The 26,081-nt window shown below is 43.6% G+C and overlaps 3 protein-coding genes across 14 annotated transcripts in view; 1 reads left to right on the top strand and 2 right to left on the bottom strand.

The window, feature by feature from the left end:
- SGSM2 (small G protein signaling modulator 2) overlaps positions 1-6,836 on the bottom strand; it is a 61,680-nt gene extending 54,844 nt beyond the window's left edge. For all 6 annotated transcript variants that reach the window (XM_040578672.1, XM_040578698.1, XM_040578693.1 and 3 more), the window contains exon 1: positions 6,627-6,836. In XM_040578672.1, coding sequence (XP_040434606.1) covers positions 6,627-6,683 — 57 coding nt within the window. In that variant the 5' untranslated portion in view covers positions 6,684-6,836. The remainder of the gene's footprint in view (positions 1-6,626) is intronic.
- A 1,554-nt stretch (positions 6,837-8,390) lies between these two features.
- Positions 8,391-24,522, bottom strand: TNFAIP1 (TNF alpha induced protein 1). Of its 7 annotated transcripts, none has more exons than XM_040578609.1 (7): positions 24,446-24,522; positions 21,792-22,132; positions 19,685-19,854; positions 17,775-17,864; positions 17,610-17,662; positions 14,985-15,180; positions 8,391-13,718 (listed from the first exon to the last, which is right to left on the bottom strand). In XM_040578609.1, exons 2-7 carry the CDS (start codon positions 22,006-22,008, stop codon positions 13,500-13,502), a joined length of 945 nt encoding a protein of 314 aa, XP_040434543.1. In that variant the 5' UTR covers positions 22,009-22,132; positions 24,446-24,522; the 3' UTR covers positions 8,391-13,499. The 7 variants fall into 7 exon arrangements, with proteins under 7 accessions (XP_040434543.1, XP_040434551.1, XP_040434572.1 ...); XM_040578617.1 differs by lacking the exon at positions 24,446-24,522 and adding an exon at positions 24,325-24,434; XM_040578638.1 differs by lacking the exon at positions 24,446-24,522 and adding an exon at positions 24,350-24,389.
- Positions 24,523-24,608: 86 nt separating this feature from the next.
- Positions 24,609-26,081, top strand: part of IFT20 (intraflagellar transport 20) — a 2,279-nt gene continuing 806 nt past the window's right edge. The window contains exons 1-3 of the mRNA XM_040578660.1: positions 24,609-24,846; positions 25,181-25,266; positions 25,886-25,989. Of these exons, the coding sequence (XP_040434594.1) occupies positions 24,720-24,846; positions 25,181-25,266; positions 25,886-25,989 (317 nt within the window). The 5' untranslated portion in view covers positions 24,609-24,719. The remainder of the gene's footprint in view (positions 24,847-25,180; positions 25,267-25,885; positions 25,990-26,081) is intronic.

Genomic DNA, 26,081 nt, shown 5'->3' with positions numbered 1-26,081 from the left:
TTAGAGGGCTTCTTCCTCCAGTAAGATCATATGCAAGGGCAATTCTGGATGCTGTAATCAAGCATGCCTCCCCCCAGTAATCATCTTGAGGCCTCCATGCCCACTCGTATACCCCCACCCTGGCTGGCAGCTCCAGCACCGGCACTTGCTGCACGAGCCTCTTAACACACGGTGTTCTCCTCACCCCAAATTCTGCACCAAGTTGGTCCTACAGAATTTGGTCGTCTTATCAAACAGGAGTCCTCTAGGTTGCAAAGAAAACACTGGGGGGGGGGGGGGGGGAGGGGCAGGGAAGCAAACACATAAGAGGCTTTGAAAGCAGAATATTTTGTATCAGAGGACTTCAAAGCAAGTCTTTTGCACTTTATAAAACCTTGCTCACTGCTCATATGCTGAAGCTTGCTTGACAATATCAACAAGGCAGTTTTATTCCTTCATGTGGAATTTCTGACATGGTGTTAGAACCTTGGACCTTACAGTAAAGCAGTGAGAGGTGGAGGAGTAAGAGGATACCAAGAAAGAAGCAAAGGTGTGAGAAGGTCTCATGGGTGGGAACTCACACAGGAAAAGTATGATTATTCTGTTTACCCAGCAATCCCCTTCTCACATTTTTATTTGTGTCATTGTTGATTTACAAGCTTGATGTCTGTTTGTCTTGGCAGGAACCCAATAAAATTTGTTCCAAACCTCACCTAGAGGTTTGCAATCTTCTAGATAACAGCACCTAGGCAGACCACAGCTCAGCAAAGGAAAGGAGACAAGACAGCTGCACAGCTCTGCCTTGTTTAAATTCCAGCTCATACCCTGACCTGCATTTTCACACGTGGGAGGCAGCTTGTTCCGGCAAAGCAGCACAGAGACAGTGCCATCCACTGCCTCCAAGCCAACTCATCTCCATGCCTCAGCCGACCCATCTGTGAAAGGACAGTGACCCAACCCATGCAAGCTGTTCTGATTTCACTGGATCAAAACTATATTTAATCTACCAAATGAAAGGCCTGATTTACTAAAGGTAAAAAGTACCCCGAGTGCCGCTAGCACTAAGGTGGACAGAAGAGGAAGCACAGGAGAGCTGCACCAGGGTAAGTCATGCACATACAACCAAAGATCACAGACATGAATTCAGGCACCATTCAGACTGCAGACTGAGATATCAGTCTCAGCTCCCCAGAGAACAGCAACCAGAATTAAATTCCTGACAACAGGGAGGAAGAGTCGTCGTTTACTAGGAGCCAGAGCTCTGGAGCTCAGAGGCCAATTCCCTGCTATCACACATTTCCCAGGTATAACCCATCATTAGTCTTTATTAGCTCAGTATGTTATTTAGATCCTAGTCTGTAGCTCCGGAACAAAAAATGTGAAGTGTATTAAAAAAAATTAGAAAGAAAAAGATCAGACGTAATAATCAACCCTGCTTTTATACATAGCACCATATGGTCAGCTTATCAGCAGACTTTGAAGCCAGGACCTTGAGCTAAGCAGCACAGACCAGGCAAGGAATCTCTGTCCGCTCCCAACTGCCACCGAATACAGAGCAGCCTTCGCACATTTTTTCTAGAGAGTTAGAGAATGTTATTAGAAAATATTTCAGGGCATAGACAGTAGACATGAAGATTCAAAAGCTGGAATGCAGTGTTCTTCAATCCCACGTCATTCCTCACTGCCACGTAATTCAGTGATGCTCCAGGCAAGGAGCTAAATCAAATGGAACACAAGCTTTTTCCTTTTTTTCTTCCCTTGCAATTTTGTGCAGCTCCCTTTGTAGGGAATTATGCTGTTATGTCTCTGTATTCTGGGGAGGCTCTTGTCAATCAAGCTTTCTGAGCATAAGCCTACACAGACACCCACTTGCAGATATCAGTGGACCTGCCCAAACTGCAAATGAATGTCATTAAACCAACCATCAACATCCCACCCCCCCTTGTTCACCCATCGACCTGCAGGTAAAGAAATCTATTCAGCCTACTGAACTGTTTGTGCAAGGGATGGATGGAGGGCTGCAGCTTTCAGCTGGAGCCAGTGCTGCTAACAGAGAGGGGCCTGGAGAGAAACCTGCTCGGGTAGGAAGGAGGAGGCAGAGGTTTGGCTGAGGTGTGACACAGGCTCCCTCCATCGCCTTGGAAACATCCCTCCTGTTCTCTGTGCCTCCTAAGATCGATACAGGACCTATTCATCATCAAAGGTAACAGGCTCCATCTGCACCACATTTACCAACCACTGGAGAGCAAGGATAGGAAAGCTCTACCTATCTGAGTAAAGGTCTTGGTATCTGAGGAGTGAAGAATGTCCTGGTGGTAGCATTTTCCAGGTAAAGCAAAGCAAGCTCCTCGCACACAAGCTGACAAGGTTTTGCACAATGTTATAATGGATCACGGCTCTGACCTTCTCCTACATCCTACAATGGCCAAGACTTTCAGAAGCAGTCAAACACCAAACATATGTCATAATACACGGATTATTTAATAAGATTCACCGAAGAAAAATACAAGAGAAACTACTTTGATTTTTAAGTTGTTATAATGAAGCTTTAAAAATGGAAATAAATCCCAATTTTGCAACAAACTGTATAAGAGATCAAGAAAATTAAGACTACTAAAGACATGATATGCACTGACTATACACCAATTTATTCACAAGCACAGGGCTGGAAGAGACCCTCAGGTATTGCCTTTTCCATCCCTCTGTACAGTTCCTGGTCTGTTCCAATGGGCACGGTTAGGACTTGCCTTACTGCAATTCTGCTAAACTGTCACAATGATGGGTTTCTGACCAGGGCCAACCCAGCACATCTCAATATATCTGCAACCGTCAGGATTAGGAACGACCTCTCCAACCAGCACCACTCTTTCAGAATACAGGTTGCAGCACTTTCCCCAACCATATATCACGATGGGATGCTGGGACATGATAAGAAGCACCACAGGGACAATGCAGCATCAGACATGAAGAACAGTGGTCACAAAATACTGGAATAACCAGGACCACCGTTAATACCCACAGCATTTTTCTTCCCCTCAAAGGAGAAAACCGTATCCATGCATTCTTTGTGTTGCATAGTTTCTGTTAATCTCATTTACTGATCGCTCCTGCTGCACTGCCTCTTTGTTACTCTTCATGAAAAACTGGGTGGTGTAAATACAAGCTGCTAAATAAATACTATATTTCTACTCAGAAGTGGCTGCATTTTACTTGTAGGATGAGTAATTGTATTTCTGAAGTCCTCCGATTTTTTTTCAGGGTGAAACTGCTAAGGCTATTGTTAGCCTGTTTGTTTCACAGCTAGAAAGAATGCCGTGTTTAAAGACAGAAATGGCAAACCCCCCTCTATTTCAGTAGATAGAAGAAAATGGCCAGAGAAAAGCCTGTTCTATAAGTCTGCTTGTCACAACAGATTTTCCTGCAGAGAGAGATAAATATTTGAAATGTGAACTTACAAGCAGCCTCAGCACGAATCCAGGTAGAGCTAAATTTTCAAAACACATTACCTGTCCTCCTTTCTGTTACAGTCAACAAAAATCCTTTACCAGTGGGAATTGAAAGCCCATCCGAGAAAAAGCAAACATTAAATTTTCCCAAAGGAAAAACGCAAAAGTTTTTGCTGAGAGGGAGAGACAAAATAAAAAAAAAACCCTCACTTTGCATCAGGTGACTTTAGAGACAACCACTTTATATTTTGCAAAGACAACTGAATTTTAATAGGCTTGGTATAAACAACATACAAAAAGAATATGCTTACTCTGAACTCCATTAGATATTGAGGTTACATGAAAATAATTTGATGGCAAGAAAAGGCTGAGTTTAAAGGACAAGGATAGAAGAGAATGATCACTTTGAGAATGCACACAGACCAGTCAAGTTTTCAGAACAAGACAACCAACACACAACATGCACACAGGTAAAAGCAGCTGTGTGAAAAGTCACAAAGAATAAAAAATGAGGTTGAAAATTCTATTAGAAAAAGTTAATTACCATCATTAAGGGCAGCATAATCTGCTGGTTGGTATACTAGTGGTTTGTATTCAATTCCTGGCTCCACTAATTGACTATGCAAAAGAAAAACAGCATCTCAATCTCAGTGTCTCTGACTGCCTCCTGATGCCATTTGTTGTAACGTGAGCAGAACATACACAGTCCCCTTCGACATGTCTGTGCAGTGCACAGGCAACAGGTGCTACCTTAACGTGCAAACAGTCACCAAAAAGCTCTCAAGACTATTTTAGGATGGAAAGCTCTGGGCAGCCCCAAAAAAGCCAAGCCAATTTAAACCCTCTAGAACAGCATTTTTGAGGATTTGGAGAAGAAAGATACCAAACCAAATACAAAACAAAAATGCAGATGACATAGAAGGTACAAGTAACACTTTCAAGCATTATTCAAGTAATTTAAAAGCTAGAGTCCTATTAAAAACATTTTAGAGACTTTTAAAAACAAATTAGCCTCAGATTTTTTAATTATATACCACTTGCTCCCCTTGGCTCGAGCTGGCTTGGATCATGAAAACCCATTACACTTTCAATTTTGTACATTAGCACAAGATTGCAATATTCAGAGTTGAAAAACATTTCGCAAATTTATTTATATATTTAAACATTAACCCAGAAGAGCAAGTGCACACACTTCTAAATCAAACCTTACAAACCTCTTTGCTCAATGGTCCTAGTTTAAGCTAAAATTTCTAAATGAAGTGGCAGGTTCACGGCTGCGTTAAGCTGCAGCATTTAGTGTGTGAGCAAACAACAGGTAACACCTGCTCGGTGCTCTGCAGCCAGCTGCTGGCTGGGTCATTCTAGGACATAGCCCTACAATTTTACGTATAGATTGTTCTTTACATGTCTACCCCTACTCTACCGCTTCCAGTCAATTACGCTGACTGAAACGTCTATCATTTTGTGGTGTCAACACTAACAAGTATCAGGACACCAGATTCAGGCTCAGGAACCTTGGCCGTAGCAAGTTTTTTCATTTGAGCTTTAACGAATCCTCCTCTCTGGCTACTTGTAATTTCCCCAGCTATGAACTGGGGGAGGGGAAGGAGCAGGAGGCTAGTTAGCCTTTTAAAAATACTTTTTATTGCTGTGATGGATAAGCATTACACCTTCACTTAGCTCCTGTGTAAGAACAGGCAGTTACACATGGCTGTTACATGGTCAGCGCCACAAAAATGCAAACTATGGTGCTTAGCCGTACAGGGGAGAAGTGGCTGCTCACCAAGCTGACAGCTCCACCCAGAACATGTTCACAAAGGTGCTCTTAGACCAAGGCATGCTTACACCATCACACACCTCCTCCCACAGCACCCTGGCAGGGACCCCAGTCCACACACACTTGGAGTGGTCTCAACAGAGGCCTTGCTCTGCAGTCAGGGCCACTCCACCCAAACGCAAAGCACAGTAGGAGCTCTGACCTGCCGAGCACATCCTACCAGGTGAGAAGCATCATTCTTTAACAAGACCGAAGCACTACCAGTCCAAACACAAGCATGATCAAATGCCATCATCCCCATTTGGGCATGGACAAGGCTGTTCAGTAGTTTATCCATGACTGGATCTCAGGGTGCCCTGGCACAGAAACATCACACAACCATTTCTAGGAACAACCATGCCAACTGACCCAGCCCTCCTTCCCACTTTCTCAGCACACTTCCCAAAGGCCAGTTGTTAACACCATGGGAGCAGACGCTTCTGCCAGGACTCTCCATTTGGGAGCCTGCTCAGCTCACTCAAAGGTATCTTAGGACTAACTTTCCTACCACCCATTTTCCCCTTTCTCCTCTAAAACTCCCAGCTAAGGAAAAGTTACTAAGAAAGGTGTAATAAGGGACATAAAACCCCAGGGAAAAGGAATCTGGACAGTCTTGTTACAGACTCTTGCCTCAGCAGGCAGAACTACAGAATCGTTTAGGTTGGAAAAGACCTTTGAGCCCACCGAGCCCAGCCGTTGCCCCAGCGCTGCCGAGCCCATCACTAACCCATGTCCCCAAGCGCCGCATCCGCGTGTTTTCCAAACGCCTCCCGCATGGTGACCCCAGCAGCTCCCCGGGCAGCCCGTCCCAGCGCTCGACCACCCTGGCGGTGGAGACATTTTTCCAGACACCCAGGCTGAGCCTCCCCTGGCACAGCCCGAGGCCGTTCCCCCCCTCTCCTGAGGCACAGGACAACGCAGCTGCCCGGGGCTGCAGGGCACAAGCCCAGGGGCGCATCCCTTCTCCCAGCCTCACTCAGAATCCCCAGCAAAACCAGCGACACGGATCTGAGGCAGCCCTGCACCGCCAGCCCCAACTGCCCGGCTGAAGCACAGCCTTTATTTATTTATTTATTTATTTCAGTCACGGGGAGGTCGCATACCCCCCCGCAACAGCACGGAGAGGGCTGAACGGTCGTAGCCGAACAATCCCTCCGCTCCCCCTGGGAAACCAGGATTTAATTCACCTTGATAAAGCTTTATCCTACTTGCTCCAGGAGAACTCTCTTAACTACCATCCCTACTGCAAGAGAGATTAAACACGTAAACCACGCGGAAGGGTCGCCCCCCAGTAGGCACGCTGCGTCCCCTGAGGGGACCTCCGGGCGCGCCTCACAGCCGCGGCCGGGCCCCCCGGGAGGCCGCTCGCCCTCCTCCCCCCTTACCTCCTTCTTCACGTTCCACAGCAGCTTCTCCTTCACGGCGTCCGCCGAGCAGCTCATGGCGGAGCGGGGAGCAGGGCCGCCCGCCGCGCCCCACGCTCAGAGCCGCCCGCCCACACCGCTGCGGGAGCGCCCGCGGGGCGAAGACTCCGCGCTGCCCGGCCGAGCGCGGCCAGGCTGCAGCGAACCGCGCAGCTCCTCCGCCATCTTCCGCGGCTGCCGCTGACGTCAGGCGGCGGGGCGGGGCGAGCCCGCACCTGCCGCCACCGCCCCGGCTGCGCAGGGCGCCATGGCAACCGCCCGGAGCCCGCCACCGCGCCTGAGGTAACGCGCGGCGCTGGGGTGGCCCCGGCAGCCGCGGGCCCCGGAGCCCCGACTTCGTACGGCACCAGCCCCTGCCCACCCCAGTCGTGAAGGAGCCTCATCCCGAGAGGCGCCCGGGCAGCCCAGACGATCTGTATTTCCCCGGGAGCGCAGCAGCGGCGCACCGGCCTTTAGAGAGGGAAAGGGGGCTGAAAGCATCAGGTTAGTGACAAACGTTAAATCTGCTTTTTCTAGTGTTTATTTCCGTATTTCACACTAAAGGCGTGAACAGCATACTTGGCTTATTTGATTCACTGTCCGATCTTGGCAAAAGGACACTTCCCAAAATCACGAGGGGTGCTCAGGGTCAAGCTCATTCTTCCATAGCAAATAAGGTTGAAGGCAAGATCATTCCTTCAGCAGAGGTATTCAGGATACTTAATAAACCAGAGCTTGCTCCCAGCAAGTCCTCCAGCTACTGCTGAAAATCCTGCATTAGTTGTGGCTGCAAAGGAAAAGATGCCACAGGAACACCTACGTACGGGCAGAAAAGCAAAACCGAAGAAAAGTGGTTCCATTTTTTAAATAGGCAGCAGATAGTAGAGACTGAATTGTACCACCCAGTCCAAAGAACCAAAAGACCTACCACGATGAATAAGAGCAGGCTGTTTCTACAAGCTCTCATACAACATAAAGTTAGGTAGGAGCACCTACCTTAACAGGTAAACCAATTCTCAACACTACCATAGTGGGAAAGAACAGCCAGTACACACCAGAAACCAGTTATCTAAGAGACATTTCTCACCTTTTCCAAACAGGATTACCCAGCTTCTTTGAAGAGACACTCAGCCGCTTTGTGGAATAGTTTTTGCAGCTGTCATTCACAACAACAAAAAATTATGGCTTAACTCAGGAAGTGAGGTAACAGTGGCAAAGAGAAAACTACATAGGACAGATTATGCTGGCTACCTCAGAAGCACACCTACTACAGAACACAGACTAAATCTCTGGATCTAGTTGGCTGCTCTGTCAGTCAAGAAGGGTTAAAGATTTTCAAAACACAAGTAGTGTTATCTTTCTGGCAACAGAAATTGTGTGCAGACTTCATAAGAGACCAAAATTATGTGATTCTTATTCATAGGAAATGAAGTTATTTCCGTTAACATGAAAAACCATCGCAATCAATTAATTGTTCTACAATTAAAGAAAAATCCCAGAGAAAAATCCAAACCAGTTGTCTGCAGAGCACCTGCAAGTACACTGACACCTCCCACAAACAGTCTGCACTTGCAGGGCATGGGTGAAAGATAGCAACAGCTCCACATAATACAAAAGCCATTTGCTGATAAAGCATTTCTATGGTTCAGGAATCCTAAATACTGAATGAGTATTACAACTACAATGCAGAGCAAAAGTGCACAGAGACCACCATGATGAATAAGAAGTTATGATGCTGGAGAAAAGTCACAGAAGACAAAATATAACACTTTATTAAAAATTAGTGTTCCATTTCCATTTAATGCACTGATAAAAGAGAAAAAACTTTAATCAATAGCTAATATGGTTACTGCATTAACTATTTTATCCATAAGGCTGACCCTTAAAAGTTAGACATAAAAATAAAACAAAGCCTGATGCTCTAAGAAAACAGCTTGATCACAGAACGTCAGTTTAAACAAGATCAGCAAACATATTTGCTATCCTCTGGATATAAAATATTATAGAAATCCAAAATCCTTTACTATTGCTAAACAAATTAAGCTCAACTTCCCTCTGAGGTAGGGGAGGGTCTTACCACCATTTTATTACAGATTAGGAAAAATTATGTGCATACAGATAAGCTGACTTGCTGTACGTCACCGAGTTAGTGGCAAAGCTGGAAACAGGACTCATGCCCACTCATCTCTTAACAAAACCCCAGTTCTCCTAACAGAATGGATGGTGTGAAATTTGGCTGTGAAGATTTAGTGCCAACGATTGTCAGAGGATAAAAATCTAATTGCGTAAGATGGGGACTGCTGGGCCAGACACATTCAGTTAAGGTATGCTTCATCAGTATTTCCTAGAGTGAATTCTGTCTGAAAATTAAAAAACCTCGACAGAATAAAAGATCTAATCAAGCCTACAATAAGCATTGCCTGCTCCAAGCAGAATGCAGCTTTTCAGTAACACCATTATATGAGCACCTCCAATGCCCTCCCAGTCTTGGTCAGATATTTTATATTTTGACCAAGAAGCGCAAGAGAGAAAAAGTCAGCAGACTGGAACATTATGATAGGATAAATGTCTCCTGTTCCAAAAACTAAATGTCAAGGTGAAGGTTAAACATTTAGTTTTGTCTTGGCATTTATCAAGCTGTTGGAGGCTGCTGCCCTGCAGAGCATTCTCTTTTGACATTATTGCCTAATTAACACTGATACTGAAAAGCTGTTTGACATAAGACATTCACTCAAGGCACTGAGTCTCCTCCTCTGTAGAAAGACTGGGGCTGTTTTGCAGTATGTTAGGACCCCATTATGGAAACATGCAACCCTTTATTACAGTACTTGAGTACAGATGTCAGTTAACATCTTCCATTCATTCTCTCAGTCTGCTAATATAATTGAATGCACAGAAGTTCACTTGAATTTTGGAGCAAAGAGGACAGTAAGGTTTCAAAAACAGCTCCAGCAGCTAATGAATGCTAGATGATGTAGTTAGAATTCGTACATTACAAATGAGGCAAAAAGGCATTTCTCCCTCCTAAAGGCTACTACAAATTCATGGGCACATCAGTAAACACATCTGTTGGTGATGGTCTACGTAGGAAGCCATTACAAGCCTCTTAACTTGCAGACAAATGCATGTAATTAGAAATCTATATTCTCTTAATAGGGATTGTAATTTGTGATATTTAAAGCCAGCAGAGAAGATTCTTAGGAAGCACAGCTCTTCACGCTCTCTAGAAGTGAGCGGCTTACTACAAAGAGGATGCTGCATTTCAAAACTGCATTATACTTTTTCAGTGCTGCTTTTTCTTCATTATACTACGTTGTACAAATATGTTCTAGAATGTTCTTGTCAAAACAATTTATAGCCTTTCATTAAGTAGGATTAAGATGAGAATACAAAGCACATGTTACATCAAAACTATTATATTTGAAATTATCAGAACCTGGTAGTACAGAGACTATACATCAACATGCCTTGATTTTGGTGGAAAGGACATTCAATTAACATCCTGTATTGGAGCAGTTCCAGATAAGCAGGACTCCGATAGAACACTGCATTTTCTCTTTAAAGCGTTAACTCATGAACTGTGTGATGGCTGCATCCACATCTACATTTAGACTTCCTGAAATTTCATGTCAATTATCCAATTATGTAAGCCCTCAAGCAAGAAATAACTCTGGGTATTCCAGACTTTATCAGAAACCCAAGTATAGCAGCCTTATAGGGAGGGGATAGCTAATACTACAATCATTTTAGCCTTGAGCGTGTCCAAATAGCATACTTCCCAGAAAGAAATCCTCTGTGTAGGTGTGTTATGTTCTTCATTCCCATCTGCCCACCAGTGGAGGGAACTACAGAACTGCTAGTCAAACCCAACCACAGGTATTGAACTGGGATCCCTCAGTCACATCCTGAAAATCTTACCACGACAAAGAACACCATGACCACGATTTTGAAATGTCTTCTGACTAGACAGAAGTAGTGTTTATGCAGTTAGATTTTTACTCTGCATAAAGCTTACATGCCAACAGCGTTCAGTCCCAGTGGCCAAGCACTGTTTAACGTCATTCCAGTTCTAGTCATATCTTAATCTACAAGGAGATGTTTTGTGATCGGTACTAGCTGGGGGTAGGGAAGGGAGAATGAATGGGGATGAGAGAAGGAGGTGAAATGAGAAGGGTATCTGTATATATTTGAAAAACATTCATAACTGCTTACAGTTCTTACTAATCCACAAATACCGAGAAGTTATTTTGCACTTTTTAAAAGATTCTCACAACCCAGATGGTTCTCAAAATAGTTTTTTTCCAAGATTAATTTAACCCAAGTTCAAATCAGAAATTAATACTGCTTGTAGGCTATGGGAGACAGGGAAAAGAAAGCCAAATAAACCAAAACACAAGCTTTTCTCTGCTTCTTACAGCGTACTAATTCACAATTTGAATCTATTTCATTAATGAATCCTGGGAGTACAGAATCCAACCACGGAATGAAAGCCTCTGAACTAGCAGACGGATCTGATATTTACTCTCACACACTCTTTCCTATACCTGTACTCCCCAGAGAAAAGAAATGCAGAGGTGACAGTTTTCTTCTTGCAACTTCTTTTAAACACAGTTTTGCAAGGCTGCCAGCATCACTTCCTTCATCTGTTAACATTAACTAGGATAGTAACAAGAAAAAAATAATTCATTTTCTAAGAAAAAGAAGTGCCACACACAAATTAGCAGTCTTATTTGTTACAAGATGAAAAAAAAGTACAAGAGAATAAATTGAAGCCATAAAGTACAGCACAAAGTCCCTATCACTACAGGCTCTGCTGGTAGTTTCAATGCACCCACTGTATGAGTGGAGGGGAAAAGAAAAAAAATATCTGTATCACACTAGCAGAATTAAAGAAAAAAACCCACCACAAAAATCTTTGTCAAAACTAATCTCAGCAGCTGTATGTTGACTGGCACAATAGAAAAACCAGCTGGAAAACAATTTACAGAACACAATATAAGAAGAAAAGAGGTGGTTAGGGTTTTAGAGGCCTTTCACAAAAAGGCAGGTGCATTACTGTGGCAATACTACTTCCTGAATGTGAGAATTAAGTGAACGCCTGCCACATGTAGAGGCCTGGCTAGGCAATAAAATCTGAACATTTGCAGCCATTAGTGTTCTCTTACCAAGCCTCAACAATTTCCTTTTGAAAAGCCTAAATGAGTGGAAATAATTTTTTTGTTCCCTCTCGTGCTTCTATTACTACCAACCACCTAACATCTTAATTCTACTTATGACTTCACTGTATTGATTTGGGATTATTTTCTTGTCAGGCTTTTGCAGTAATTTGCTTTAAAACTTAAAGGTAGGTTTGGCACTGGTCAGAGCAGTTAAAGACTGACCATCAGGGGATCTGAAGCTTCCATGTTCATATACAGTATGAGAACATAGAAGCAGTTAAGGGGTATGCTGCACCATGGTCACATAGCCATAGCTGCCAGTGAACAGCCATCAAGTAATAACTGTTTATGACTGTGGTAAAATTTGAATCTGCAACCTACAGCTGAAACATACAAGCAAACATTTAAAAGTACAGTAACAGCTCTTCATACTAAACTTGAAACTATTCCCAAATTTGCAGAGCAGCCTTGACTCCAACCTTCTGAAAGGCCTTTTACAACTAGCACCCAGGGAAGCACTTAGCATAAAAGTGATTATTTCAGTTTAAAATTCAGCATAAGCTACCTCTCTCCTGTGTCCAAAGCCTCTCGAAGTTTCATGCTAGAACAAGGTTTTTATGACTATTCCTTCCTCTCCAACTGCTGTGCTCTAGAAAGGATTTAGAGCACAAAACTTGAATTTACCCTTCAGTATGTTCTAGCCTTGTAAAATGTTTAGTCTGTACTTCCCCAGTCACTGCAATTTTTTCCCCGCTGCTTGAGAAATTTAATGTCAAGTAGCACTTTTGGGCCACAGGAGGAAACTAATGTAAAACTAATTCACCAGATTGCCATTGTTTATATAAACAGGATTACACTATCAAAAGCCAAAACAGTGGTGACCCTGCCACAATCTAGTCCTGGAGTTTTCTTACTTGAAGAAGTTGCTTCCTTCACCATACCCATTTCTCCATCTCCCAAGACAAGTCATTACATGTATATTTAAATTCTCAAAGTTTTCGTTATTTTTCACAAGGAGAGGTTTTTTGATGACTTGACTCTTACCTCTTTGGAAGAGCTTGCCTTAGAATTAATGAGTTTTAAAGACTCTTGGAACACAGAATTTGTATGTGTACTGGGGGAGAAGAGGTGGAAGAAATCACATGTGCAGTGCATCTGCCTACTGGATAGCTAAAACATTTCTTCTGGGGGTTATCAGATGTAGTGTTTGCTAAGAGTAGTCATGTTCAAGTTCTCTCCGCCCCCTCTGCAGTATCTTGATTTAAAATCTGGAAAGTTCCATTATACAGAACCCTTAAAGGGCAGGTATCTGGAAAAAGATTTTCAAATCATGCCACCTCATTCAGGAAAAGTTCTTCTCACAGGAATTAAGAAAACTGGCAAGTCATTAGATATGAAAGAGCAACCACAAACTGTCAGAGTCCGTGTCCTGAATTCCATTCCTCATGTGGCATGAAAAGGGGGCCCAGTCTGTATTTAAAGCACATGGTGCAAAATTAATGTCTTAGTTCTCAAAGCCCTTGGCCTTTAGTGTTGCTTTGTGCGCACAAATGCCCATTTGCTTCTCTAGGGAGCCAAGCAGCCAAATGAAGATCAATCCACAAAGTCCAAATGATCCCTCCCCTCCTTCCTGATCTCCCTCAAAGAATATCGATACAAGCCTTGAACACCAAACCCTTTCTCCTCAACTGGTATGCTAGTGGCCAAGCTGACGGTCATCATAGGTGCTGTATCTCTTCACATGGATTCGTCGCACTCGGTCACGAAGTTCAAAACCCTCATCATCCTCACTGTGAGATGCCTGGCTTCGGCTCCTGCTTGTTGCTTCCAGCAGAGAGTTATCAGGAACCCGTGGTGTTTCATATAGTAAGACATTTAGTGTTTCCTCATAAATTCGTGCTTCAGGGAATTCAACCTACAAAAAACAGAACATGTCCTTTCCTGATCTATACAGGATAACGTGACCGGAACACATACCCCTAAGTAAAAAGATACTTGAACCATAAAAGACAAAGAGAGTAAAACAATTGTAAATTATAAAGCTGAGCAAAGCAGTCTAACTCCTAGAGCAGAGGATTACTCCCACCACCAGATCACCTACCTCACCTCTTCGTTCAGATTGTCCTAGAATGGAATACATTATTTCTGATTCTTAAGTGCTAATGTTGGACCCTGGTCACCTTACTTGCACCACTGCAAGACAGAAGTTAACTCCTGAAGTTCAGGAAATTCTGTAGATTTCTCATACTATTCATTATCACATTTTGATGCATGTAACTCATCTCTTCAGGATGTACCGTGCTTAAAGCAATTCTTTAGGTAACCTTTGCAAAATCAGAGGCGGGAAGACTATGAGAAGAATTGCTGGAAATGTGGGGATATTAAATTAGTTGATTATTGGGAATCTGCATTCCTGCTGAACTTTTCAAACAGATATTCTATAGTTTTGCACATAAAAGCGTGCTGATAATAAAAATACCATGTTTCTAAACAGTGTTTGTGCTCAAGTTTTCATTTCATTAATTTCATCCCATCTATTTCAGTTATTCAGGTTGGGACAGATCAGTTTCTGTCTTCTCTTTTTTTGGCACGTATTTTCCAACACTGGAGAAATTTCTACTCCCAGGCACAACCATGTAGTCCAATTACACGCAATGATTACATCAGTGCAAATGAAACACAGCACAAAGTAACTGCAATGAAGTAAACTTATGTAGGTATAATTAGGAGCAGAATTAGATCTTCATTTAATTAGAGAATTTGAAGGCATTTACATGCTTTAGGGACAGAAAGTCCATCAGCTTTAGGAGACTGGTTTTTAAATGCACATGCTTTCAGAAATTCAGAATTTCAGAAAAGACAGAAGAAGTCTTTTCTTCTTCAGAACTGCTACCATATTTAGCCTTCTCTGAATTCTATCTAGTATGCAGCATCTCCTAACAAAACACAGCTCAACCTGCAGACCCCTAAGCAGCAAGCCATACTAGTAATTCTGATGTCACTGACCATCAATTCCAGCCAATATTCAGGAGAGCTGGTATCAAATCTTTTCCTGTAAGCAATATTGCTTGGCCCTAGCAATTTGGCTTAAGTGATACAAAAATCTGTATCCTTCTGCAATGTATCATCAACTGATTTTTTTTTTTAAACCCTAAAAGAAAGGTGGGTAAAACTCCATTACCTTGGTTTGCTTCTTCTCTGTAGCATACACTATAGAGGTACAACAGACTTCAGCAAGTTTCCGACCCTGTCCATAGAAAGACCAGCAGCAGATTTCATCCCCTATAACATCCTTAATGAAAAGAACTCTGCCATTGAATCGAAGAGAGAGCTTGTCAAACAGTTCTATGTTCTTCAGCAAGTTGTCATCTGAATTACTGAAACACAGCAACAAAAGAAGGAATACGTTTTTTCAGCTGGCCATCTCTACAGAATTTATATGCCTATTCCACCACAGTTCTAAGCACTGATCTAACTGCAGAATACAAATAAGTAGTGAATCATTGCCACGTGCTGCTAAGAAAAGACAGGGTAATAGCCAATTTCAGATACAAATGAGATGCTCTAATCCCCATGAGCAAACACACCAGCCTTTAAAGGCCAAGTTTTATAATTAATAACGACAGCACAATTTCCCAAATTATTACATCAACTACAACTATCTTGACTGACGCTCAATACAATTAAGTCCCATGTTAACTGCAGTTCTCTTTAGCCTACTGACAGCAAGAGTCCAGAGTCAACACATTGGAAGGCCAGCTGAAAAGCAAGGTGTTCTGCACATAATGCTAGTGATACCATATACAGATGTCCAGGGTGAATAACTTATTTAGGAAACTATTTTATTGACAGCCAACACAATGTAGGCTCTTAATTACTTTTCAAAACAAGTTCTAGATGTTGTAAAACAACCAATACACGTTGTATTATAGCTTTAAAATCAAGTAAGGCTACCAGAAAGCTATTCTTAGAATTTAAAATATTTTACTTAAATAATAACAACATAGCCAATCAATTTCCAATTTGATTAAGTAAACAAAAACAAAAAAACCCAACCAAACCTAAAAGCTTTACTCCTCTGACATCGAAGACAGCTGTATCAAAAATACGTATCTCTGTGCCCCTTTGTCTCTTTTTGTAGGTGGCTGGGCAATACTGTGCAGATGTGTGGAAATCAGTGAACATATTACTGCCCAGACAACAAAGCTACCTTTGCTAGCTTTAACAGTAAAATTCCTCTTTGGACCCAGAAGCTCAAGGTTCACACCTTACTGCCAAAAATCTACCTAGAGAGATGACATCATACTCTTGTATGCAGTAACCTTTTGCAAGTGGTCCCAGGTGGTTATGAAATCCTTGTGAATCGAGACACTGCTAGTAAGAACAGCCAACTGCGCTTTACATAAAATACTTAGTCTGAGAAGCATTTCTGTTCAGATCTAAATCAAAAAAGAATGATGAACAGTCAGACAAAACCTTCAGTTCACAAGAATCATTTGATAAAGCAATCTGGGATTCATTCAGCCAGTTACAAGTCCCAGTCCCTATCAAGTAGCAGCGCCGGGAAAAGAACGTGGAAGTCTTCATCCATTGATGTTAGTAGACCACACTGATGATGTAACTGAGAAAGCTCTTTTTATACTGCTGATTGGGAAGAACAGAAGGAAAGAATTCTTTGCTTGCTAGTAGCCAGTGTGGACTTTTAAATAAAGACGCCTCATTTAAACACCATCAAAGCATGCAGATTCATGTGCAAGGAATAATTAGAACCCTACAGCTAGCTGAGATACCAGCACCCTCCTGGTATCTAGGATTCTGTTGCTCTCATTACTAGTACGTTTACATTTGCAGACCCATGCTGACATGCTATTCTGTGCCTGCATTAGCATCACTGCTGTAAGCTAAAGGGTAACACAGGGAGGAGTCCAATTCGACTGGCAGATACAGAATGCGGTCTCCTGAAAAATGGGCTGCTCTTCAGTACTCCCGCAGGTAACATTTCCTGACTACCTGAAATATCATGATTGTTAGAATCAATCTCTGTAACAGAGACAATCAGTTTGTCTGGAGAAAAAAGCTTCCACGATTGCATCTCAGGCTGAAAAGGCCAAAAATGAGGGTTCTCCATAGCATAAAGGATGACTCCCATCACTTCAATGGCTTGTTTGGGAAAATCCAAAGCCATACTGATAGCATTGTAACAAAGGGATCACGACAGTTACAGCATAAAACAAAATATGTAATGTTCCTTTATATAGGAGGAAAGCCAGTAAATTCTTGACCTGGCCCTATCTGAGTTGTTCCTGAGCAAAACAGATACTTTCCTTTGTAACCAAATAATCAATTCATTTAGAGGCACTGGAACATCAAGAATGTCTGTTGGTCAAAGAGTGCTGTCAGAGGTATGTGCAGACTGAAAAGTAAAGCTAAGCTGATAAGGTCAGGATCGTGGCTGCATTAGCTTTGCATTGATTGACAAGGTAACGCTCTGGTTACGAGTTTGTCCTGCATTACCTAAGTTACATCTAGTTCCAGCCAATATTAATAGCCTCGTCATTCTTATCTCTTAGCCCTTGTTTCCATTCATCTTTCTCACTCAACTGAATTGTACACTAGACTTCAACAGATACAGTTTGTTGTGTTCTCCTTGCATTTAGATTCACATCAGGCAAAAATAACTGCACTCATCCATAGATGAGCACTGCTGTAAGCAAAAAAAATCCCGTTAGGTCATACCATATCTTCCTCCACTCCCATAGCCAAAAGGAAACTTTCCCATTACAGTGGGGAAAAAAACCTGACATACCTGGTATAGGAGTATTTGTTGTTGCTTCTGTTATAAAGCAGCTTAACAACAGGCTATTGGGAGAGAAAGGAAGAAAAAAAAAAAAAGAGAAAAGGTAAGTTCTGTGTTCAAATACATTTAGCAAATATTCAGTTTCTCACTGGATAGTTGTGGAAAAGGAGTTACTTTCATTGATGATTCTATCAGTCTCTCTTCTTCTTTTGGAGATGTGATAATAGGGATGCTACAGACAGGCTCATACAAGTCTTTCTTGTCCTGTTTTAAAGAAAAAAGAGGGAGAGAAAATAAACTCAAGAGATAAAGACTAAAGCCAACATCTGCTGCTGCTGTCTTCTCCAACCCCTCCAGCCATGTTCCCAAATCCTGTGATGCCAAGGTAAGAGTCTGTGTTGCTATAGTAACCACACAGTGTTACCTTGATCTGCAACCCAGAAATACAGCGGAGGGATTTCTTATCCCCAGAAGGCAGTTGGTAATTGAAATATTGGGATGCAGGTGAATGTCCTTAGTTATAGCAGGGACTCTGTGCTCAAGTCATATTTGGTTTAAGTGGGTTTATTATTCTATCCTTTTCCGAAGGAAAGGATAGTAAGAGTTTGCACTAGTTTTAATCAACTCAAAACGCTGCAGTATATAACAATATCAGCCACTATGAACAGAACATTTGGCAAGAACAGCATGTCACCAAAACGGACTTCAGCCCCTTGTGATACAAAAGCAACAATCAAGAGCGTCTAGTACAGTCTGTGACTTCAGACTCCTCATGTAGTAAATTAAGGAAAGCTCAATAGCTAATAGGAGAGCCTTAGAACATTTTGGTTTTAGAAGGCAGGCTTTAAATTCCTAACCAGAAGGAGAAATCATCAGTGTGGCTTTGCGTTTCTTTCAGTGGATACAAGAAGTATGTTGAACCTAGTATGCAAGGCATTTGTTAAGTACTATGTTTTGTCCTGCAAGAAACATGCACTTCACAATCTTAAGTCTAATAATAAGTTATATATATTGCACCTGGCCTAACCTTATTAAAAAGTTGGCAGAACAAGCTGCTTTCAATTAGCTGAATGCAGAGGGACTTGTTAAGTGAATAAAGCTACTCTAGGCTTACATATTTGCAAAACTGATAAAGTCCTTAAAGTACTCAGTGCTTATCCCATGGGTCTTTTTCTCCACCAAGATTCAAACTTAGCAAAAAAGTTGCCAGGCTTTCAAAGATCAGACCCATTCTGCCTATAAATATTATCTAATTAGAAGTGACGTAACTTAGGGGAAATTTAGACAAATGCTGTAATGTCTTTTAAAACATACGCTCAAAATAATCATGTTTATTCAATCAGCTTCCTTTAAATTTCTGGCTTTTATTTCATTTCACACAAGAGGAACTCATATCTATTTCCTACATAATTTTTTTAAAAAAGGAAACAGAAAAGAACCAGTCCCCCTGTTTAAACCACAAATTGTGAACAGAGTTTCTGCTTTATTCATCCTCCTGGCATACCTGTGAAGTAGAAGAGCGCTACTATCCCCATTCCGAGAGGGCAGCTGGACAAGTTAATGGAAGAACAAAGGGAAATGATGGACCCTTCATCATACCAGACATCTCCAAAATGACAGGAACTTGAACCTATGTCTTGGACATTCTACATTCATATAATCTAACCAAGGGACAATCCTTCTCTTCTTACAAAGAAATAGCTCCCTCAATAATGTAACCACCTCACTAACTACACTAAGTGCCTTCAGAGCACAAACACCCATGGCCTGGAAGGCTGTGCCATGATAGCACATGGGTCTGAAAACATGGCCAGGGAGATCATAGACTAAATTCTGTCTCTTATTCAAAGCACTGCAGCATCTCAGGTGTGCATACAATGCAAGGATAAGTATGGCTTTGATAAACATACTGGATAAGCTCTTGCAACTACTTGACTGCTGTCTCATTTTCTTTCCAGGCTGTCTTGTACATCTAAGGACTTGATGCCACCTCTAAGGCCATGAAACACTCTCTCAAGTTGCCTTAAGTAAATTTTCTAAGCAAAACATCTGTGAAAACTTTTCAGACTACTTCTATTTCTTACCTGCAGGGCTGCTTGGCACATGTCCACTAACCCCTGAATGAGATAATATTTGGCTTCTGCCATCAACTCTTTGATCTCCTGTCTGTGTTTTGGAAGTGCAATTGTGTCATCTCGGAGATAGTTTAAAATTGTTCCAAAGTGCTTCCCACAACGGTCTATAAGGATCCAGCCTGAAAAATAGCCATCACATCATTTCAATCGTGTCAGCACCAGGGGGCAAGAAAATGCTCCTTGGAGAGGTTAAATAAGCCCAGCATTTCCTGAAACTGCACGATACTCTTCCCATTTCATTCAGTGGAAGTCTTTACTGGCTTTGAGCAAACTGAAGTTGGTTACAGAACAGAAACTCACGGCGGAACCAATCCTTTGGTACCTCCCCGTATGTTCTCGCTACTTTCCAACAGCTCAAAAGAAAAGCCTCAAAAAAGCTAAAAATACTTGGCTTCCTACTGCAAGACGCTAAAATTGCTGGAGGAACTTGACTGCATTGGATCAATCGGTCACAGTCAGTGGGCTGCCTGACCAAAATGATTATATGTAGTTCATCTTTTCAGTATTAGGTTCTGATTAAAAGAATGGACCTTTTTAACTGATACAGAAAGTCTAAGAATTTACATCTATTTAACTGACTGTTGAAGCCATTCAAACCTTTAAAAAAAAAAAGTGTGCTTACTGTTAGGATCAGTTGCTTCTTTTATTCAGAGGCTTGTCACATTCCGAGCAAAAGGAGGTGTACTGTATTTGCACATGGATAAATGTAACTGCTGCTACAGTGTAATGGCTGGGCAATTAGAAACTTACCACTGAGAAAGCCAAGGAGGGACTAGAAAACAGGATTCACAAATGTCTGCAGCAAGTATATTTGGGATAAGTTCTGTGGCCTAAGGAGAAGGATCTGGCAGTTTTCCAGCCACATCTTAGAGAGATACGTTCCAAAGATGCTAAAAGGTTGACTAGTCCAGAAAACCCAGTATGGGAGAAAAGCTGTTCTAGTTTCCAAACGGAGCAAAGAACAGGACAGAAACAGATCAGGAGGGAGCGGAGAGGGGATGCAGCACAGGAAGCAGTAGCAGACGGACAGTTCTTGCAATTTTAAAATATCCCTGACGTCACGTTCACTAGGAAACAGGATGTCTGACCTCTGCCAGACTCTGTAGCTGTTGGAACATGAACTTTGTTTTCCATTCAGGCTGAGGCTCTTAGACAAAACTGCTGGACTACATGGATCAAGCTGTATGTAACGCTCAACAAGATGCGGCCTGCTCAAGGGGAACTTGGTTTAAAAGCTGTGCAAAAGCCACAAGGATTTGTTGCAGTTAAGTAACGCACTGTTGTACATCAGGTTTAAACTGATGTAATCTGGGCATGCAGAAGAGCTGTCGCTTGTGATTGTTCAGAAACACCAAGAGCTTAAATACTTGCCAGCCCCTCTCGGCCTTTTTTCCACAATGGCACAGCCCCTGTTCCTAAGGTCCCATTTTGCCCTGGACTACTAGACAAAGGAAAACAAAACCACTCACAGCCACTGCTGATACTGGTCATCTTATTTTTTCTACTCTCTATAATATATTAGGCATTTTTATAATGCCAATACTCACTGTCTAGCAGGAGGTGACATACTACTTGACCGATAGCTAAATACTGTCACAGCTTTGTAAGCCACAAGTGGAACATGCTGCCAGAAGGAGGAAAAAAAAGAATTTTCAACAGAGCAAGCAATGCTATTCTGAGTTTTAAAGATGAAAACTGAATGCCCCCTCCCAATATGCGCATTTCAAACGATACCACTACATGACATGACATAAATGACAACCCACATACTGTCTGTTCAGTCTTCATAACAACATCAACAATCTGCATACCAGCTGTAATCGCAGGAAAGAGAACCAGTCCTTCCACTGGATAATTTTAGCAACCAAAGAACACATTTTTTATAAAGCACAGAGGACTGCTGGCACCAATGGGAGTCTGCTACCTAATGTTCCAGGTTATTTTTGGAATATATCTCTCCCTACATCCTTAGCTGAGTGCAGCCTTAAGGTTTTTAAAAAACTACCACCAAACCCCAATCATTTTACAAAAATCTCAACAAAAGACCTTCCCTTACCTTCCTTGTCAGTGAGCACTTCCATCCTGCCGCTGAACATGGCCTTAAGCATTGTGTCGTGCCTGGTCAGTACTTGTACTGTAGTGTAATACAAAGAGCCCCCAACGTTTAGGCGCACATACTTGTTACCGAGGCTGCCCCCTTTGAAGCTGCAAGCTTTGGGCTTGGGCCCTGCAGCTGGACAAAGGGCAGAGGTTAGACACGTGTCGCCCGACATCTCCTTCTGTAGGTAGATGACAACCCTGCAGAGTGTGGGCTTGACGGATTCCGCCGTGATTGGTGAAGAGTCACAAGTCACCAGATGAGGATGGCAAGGCAGAAGCGATCATAACCACTGGGCCCTTGAATCAGAAACATGTAAGATCAATACAGAAACTGGGAATTCCCATTTACAACAAAACCACGAAGCCCACATTGAAGTAGATTCCCAAGGAAACATCTACACACTTTCTGACAAAACAGGATTTAGCTGTTTTTCAGACAACTTACACAGCAGTATAATGCAGTCGAGTTATAGCTGTGTTAATGTGGCACGCTAAACTTTCCTGGACTTCCTGTTATTTTGTCCTCAGCCAACACTACAAACGCCATACAGTACCGCAGGCCAAGTTTAAATGCTAGCTGGAATTCGGCTCCTTTTCAGCTTCCCAAAAGAACACAGCTCTTTTTGTGCAGAGCTGAAACAGAGGGGAAGAGCTTTCTGCCCTTTCTTCTGCTGGGGTGCGGATCTGGATGCGTGGGGTTTGTTGCTGATGTTTTGTTTTTTAACTGGAGACATTTGCAAACGTCTCTTCAAATGCCTCAACACAGAAGTGCTGGACCATAACATTGTTATTTCCTGGCAACTCCTTTCATTCAAAACTCTTCTTCCTCCACCCTGCAATGCCGAGCAGTCAATATAGTTTTAATTAAAAAAAAAACAAAAACAAAACATCTAACATGCCACACCCTCCTGCCAAGAACAGCCAGTCTTTGGAATATTTGTCTCAATTAAAAAGCCAGCTAGACATTCACGGCTTCTTTCTCTCGCCAGTCGCACTATGCTTATCTTTTCATTGACAGTAAGCTCAAATACAAACAAACAAATGAAGTGGGCCAGATCTGAAGTTCTTCAACCAGAAAAGTACAGATACAAGCTTCTTACCTATCTTCTACTAATTATCATTCTCAAAAGCATTTTGCTGTTGTCTTTTTTTGTTGTTGTTATATTTTTAAAACTCTTTCAGACTACAGATAATCTCCTCCCTTCTGTTCTGTGCCTATGGCACATGAATAACCTTTTATAAATAAACATAACAACCTGCTAATTATATTGCTATTCTTCCTACATTCCTCTTCTCACCCCACCTCAGCTTTCAACAGAGAAGAAACCCACAGTCATCCGTCTGTACAGCAAATTACTTGGCAGCTACAGATAACATCTTAAAATTGCGTGAGATCTGAATAACTACTGAAGTTAAAACACGTAAATATATAATGTTATTCTGCAATTCCTAACTCAGTTGTTCTAATTAAGCAAATGATACAAACAACGTACAAATCTAAGTCCGATGCAACGGCACACTACAAATGGAATTGGCCATGAAAGTAACAGCGGTATGAACCAAATATTGTGTATTAAGGTCCTGGTGTCAGATAAGAAGTTAGATTACTCAAAGCAGCTGAGGGTTATAGAGAAATCAATCCAAAATTGTCCAGGCATTGCAAGTAACACAGCTCCTTCCAACTAGTCGTAGGTGTTCACTACACCCTGTTACGAGTAACTAACTCAAGACCAGAAGAAACTACACCTCAGCTGGCCCATACTTAAGCCTTTTGGTAAAATCAGAGCCATGACTTTGGTCTACATGCTTGTCAGCCATGTCCTTCCTTGCTTTAAACCCTGAGCAAACCCTTTTTTAGAACAAAAGCATTCCTTCCAAAGACTGATCCTGCAATGAAAGAGAAATCCAGACACAAACAGATCCAACAGTGATCTGTGTTCACTAGCCAAGTGTCCAGGCACGTCTGGCACTTCAGGCACTTACTCACGCTCTGACCGAGCAGGATGAAGCCAAACACGAGCAGGACTCCTTACACAGCCAGCCCAAGTGGGAGCGAGCACCAACTACTACTCGAACGCATTCGTTAACTAGTAGGCGAGGAGGCTTTTGCTGTAAACAGTGATGCATCCTTTAATTATCCCATTAACACAAGGGAAAACTTTCTGCGTCCCTTCCTTCCTGCCCTGCGAGGAGGAGAGCTGGAGCGGTGACACCGCAGCTCGGGCGCCGCCAGGAAACGCTCCCTGCTGAGAACTTCCATAAAAAGGACATCAGCCTTGGCGGCTCCCGGGAATCCCCGGCGGGCCGGCCCCGCCGCCCCCCCGGCCCCGCCGCCCCCCGGCCCCGCCGCGGCGGAGGCAGCCTCCGGCCTCGCCAAGCGCGGGGCCCGGCACGCGGCGAAGCTGTGCGCACCGGGGAACGGCGGCCCGTCCGGGGAGAGGACTCCGCCTGCCCCAGCTCCCCCTTCCCTCCGGGGCCCGGTCCGGCACCTGGAAAAGCAAACGGAGAACTGACCCCGCGGCGGGCCGGCTGCTGCCGGGCGCCCGGCCCGGCCCCGCCCGCGGCCACCGCTCGCCGCCCTGGGAGAGCCGCGGCGGCCCCGGCGCTCACCCGCCCGCGGCCGCCCCACTGCCCCACCGCCGCGGCCCCGGCTGAGCTCATTTCCTCCGCGCCCCGTCGCCGACCGACAACCCGGAAGCGCTCCCGCCGCCGGGACCGCGGCTCCCAGAGCGCCCCGCGGCGGCTCCGGAACTACGGCTCCCAGCCTGCCCCGCGGCGGGCGCGCCTGTCACCGTGGCAGCGGCGGAGGGCCGCCCGGGTGCCGTCAGGCAGCGGGGTCCTCGGAGGCCGCGGCCCCCGGAGCGGCCCGGGCCGGCCCCGGGAGATGGCGCAGGCGGCGCTGGGCGCGGCGGGCCTCCACTTCGACGAGCTGAACAAGCTGCGGGTCCTGGACCCCGAGGTGGCTCAGCAGACGGCGCAGCTCCGCGAGGAGTGCAGGGCCTTCCTGGACAGTAAGTGCCGGCCCGGGCGGCGGCCTGCCCCGGGGAGACACGGCCTTGGCGGCAGTGGGCCAGGCGCCCCTCGGCTGGCCGGGCACCGCTCGGAGAACGGTTAGGGAAGCAGACTGGAGCACAGAGGGCCGTGGCGGCTCACAGGCACGCAGGGCTTTTCTCTCATCTTCCCCCTTTTATAGCCTACCTGACAGCAAGGACAATCTTAAAATGTTACTTGTCTGCAGTAAAGCCCACATATAAAGACACATCTAAAAGCGGTGGCATGTAGTAGAAGGATTAGTCTTCTTTAGGTGTGTTTTGAGTATTACTTGACAATTTTTTTCCTTTGCAGAAATAGTCGAATTTCAAAAAATAGTGGGTAGCTTAATTGAACTTGTCGATCAACTGGCAAAAGCTGCTGAAAGTGAGAAGATGAAGGTACTATGCAATTAATTACTGACTTGTCCTGTACCCTGCCCTGTACTCTGCATGAAAACCAGATTGCTCCCTTCCTCCTTTTACCGCGTAAGCAGTCTTTCTGTCAGTGTCGTACAGGCATTTCCATGATACTTAACATCTGTCTGTCTGCAGTATGAAAGCATGGGCCTTTTTAATTGGTATTAACATCCAGAAGACTTACTGGCACCCTCAGAGTGCCCCATTACTCCTGCATTTAACAGTCCTACTGTCCCTGCCTGTCTATGTATTTGCACATAAGTAGAACATGTATTTTTTAATCACTCCTCCTACCAGCAGAAATTATAACCAGAGCTTGTCTATCTGTAGGACCAGTCACCAGTGATCAGTTTGTATTTCCAAAGGAATCAGTGACTTTCATTTTTTGGGTTTGAAGGAAGTTTCAAACGTCTTAATCTGCCTAACCTCTACAGGGGCTGTTAGCCTCTTCACCAACCATTCAGTGCGAAGGTGTCATCCTCCTTTATTGTTAGCATGGCTGAAACACTTCAAAATCAACCTGCTAGTAGTGATGACAGGGGTTATTTTTTTTTTTTTAAATCTCAATACAAATACATCAGGGACCGTCCTCTTTCGACAGGCCATTGGTGCACGGAATTTGCTGAAGTCTATAGCAAAGCAAAGAGAAGCTCAGGAACAGCAACTTCAGGCTTTAATAGCTGAGAAGAAGATGCAGTTGGAAAGGTAAGTTTTCTGTTAAATGCTTTTGGGGCATTTTGTAGGCTGGAAAGCCAGTCTTGCCATCTGTGCTTGGCTGCAGGACACTGTCTAAACTT

Source organism: Falco naumanni, chromosome 1 (genome assembly GCF_017639655.2).
Source record: "Falco naumanni isolate bFalNau1 chromosome 1, bFalNau1.pat, whole genome shotgun sequence".
NCBI classification, from domain to species: Eukaryota; Metazoa; Chordata; class Aves; order Falconiformes; family Falconidae; genus Falco; species Falco naumanni.
This window is presented reverse-complemented; position numbering and strand designations above follow the sequence as displayed.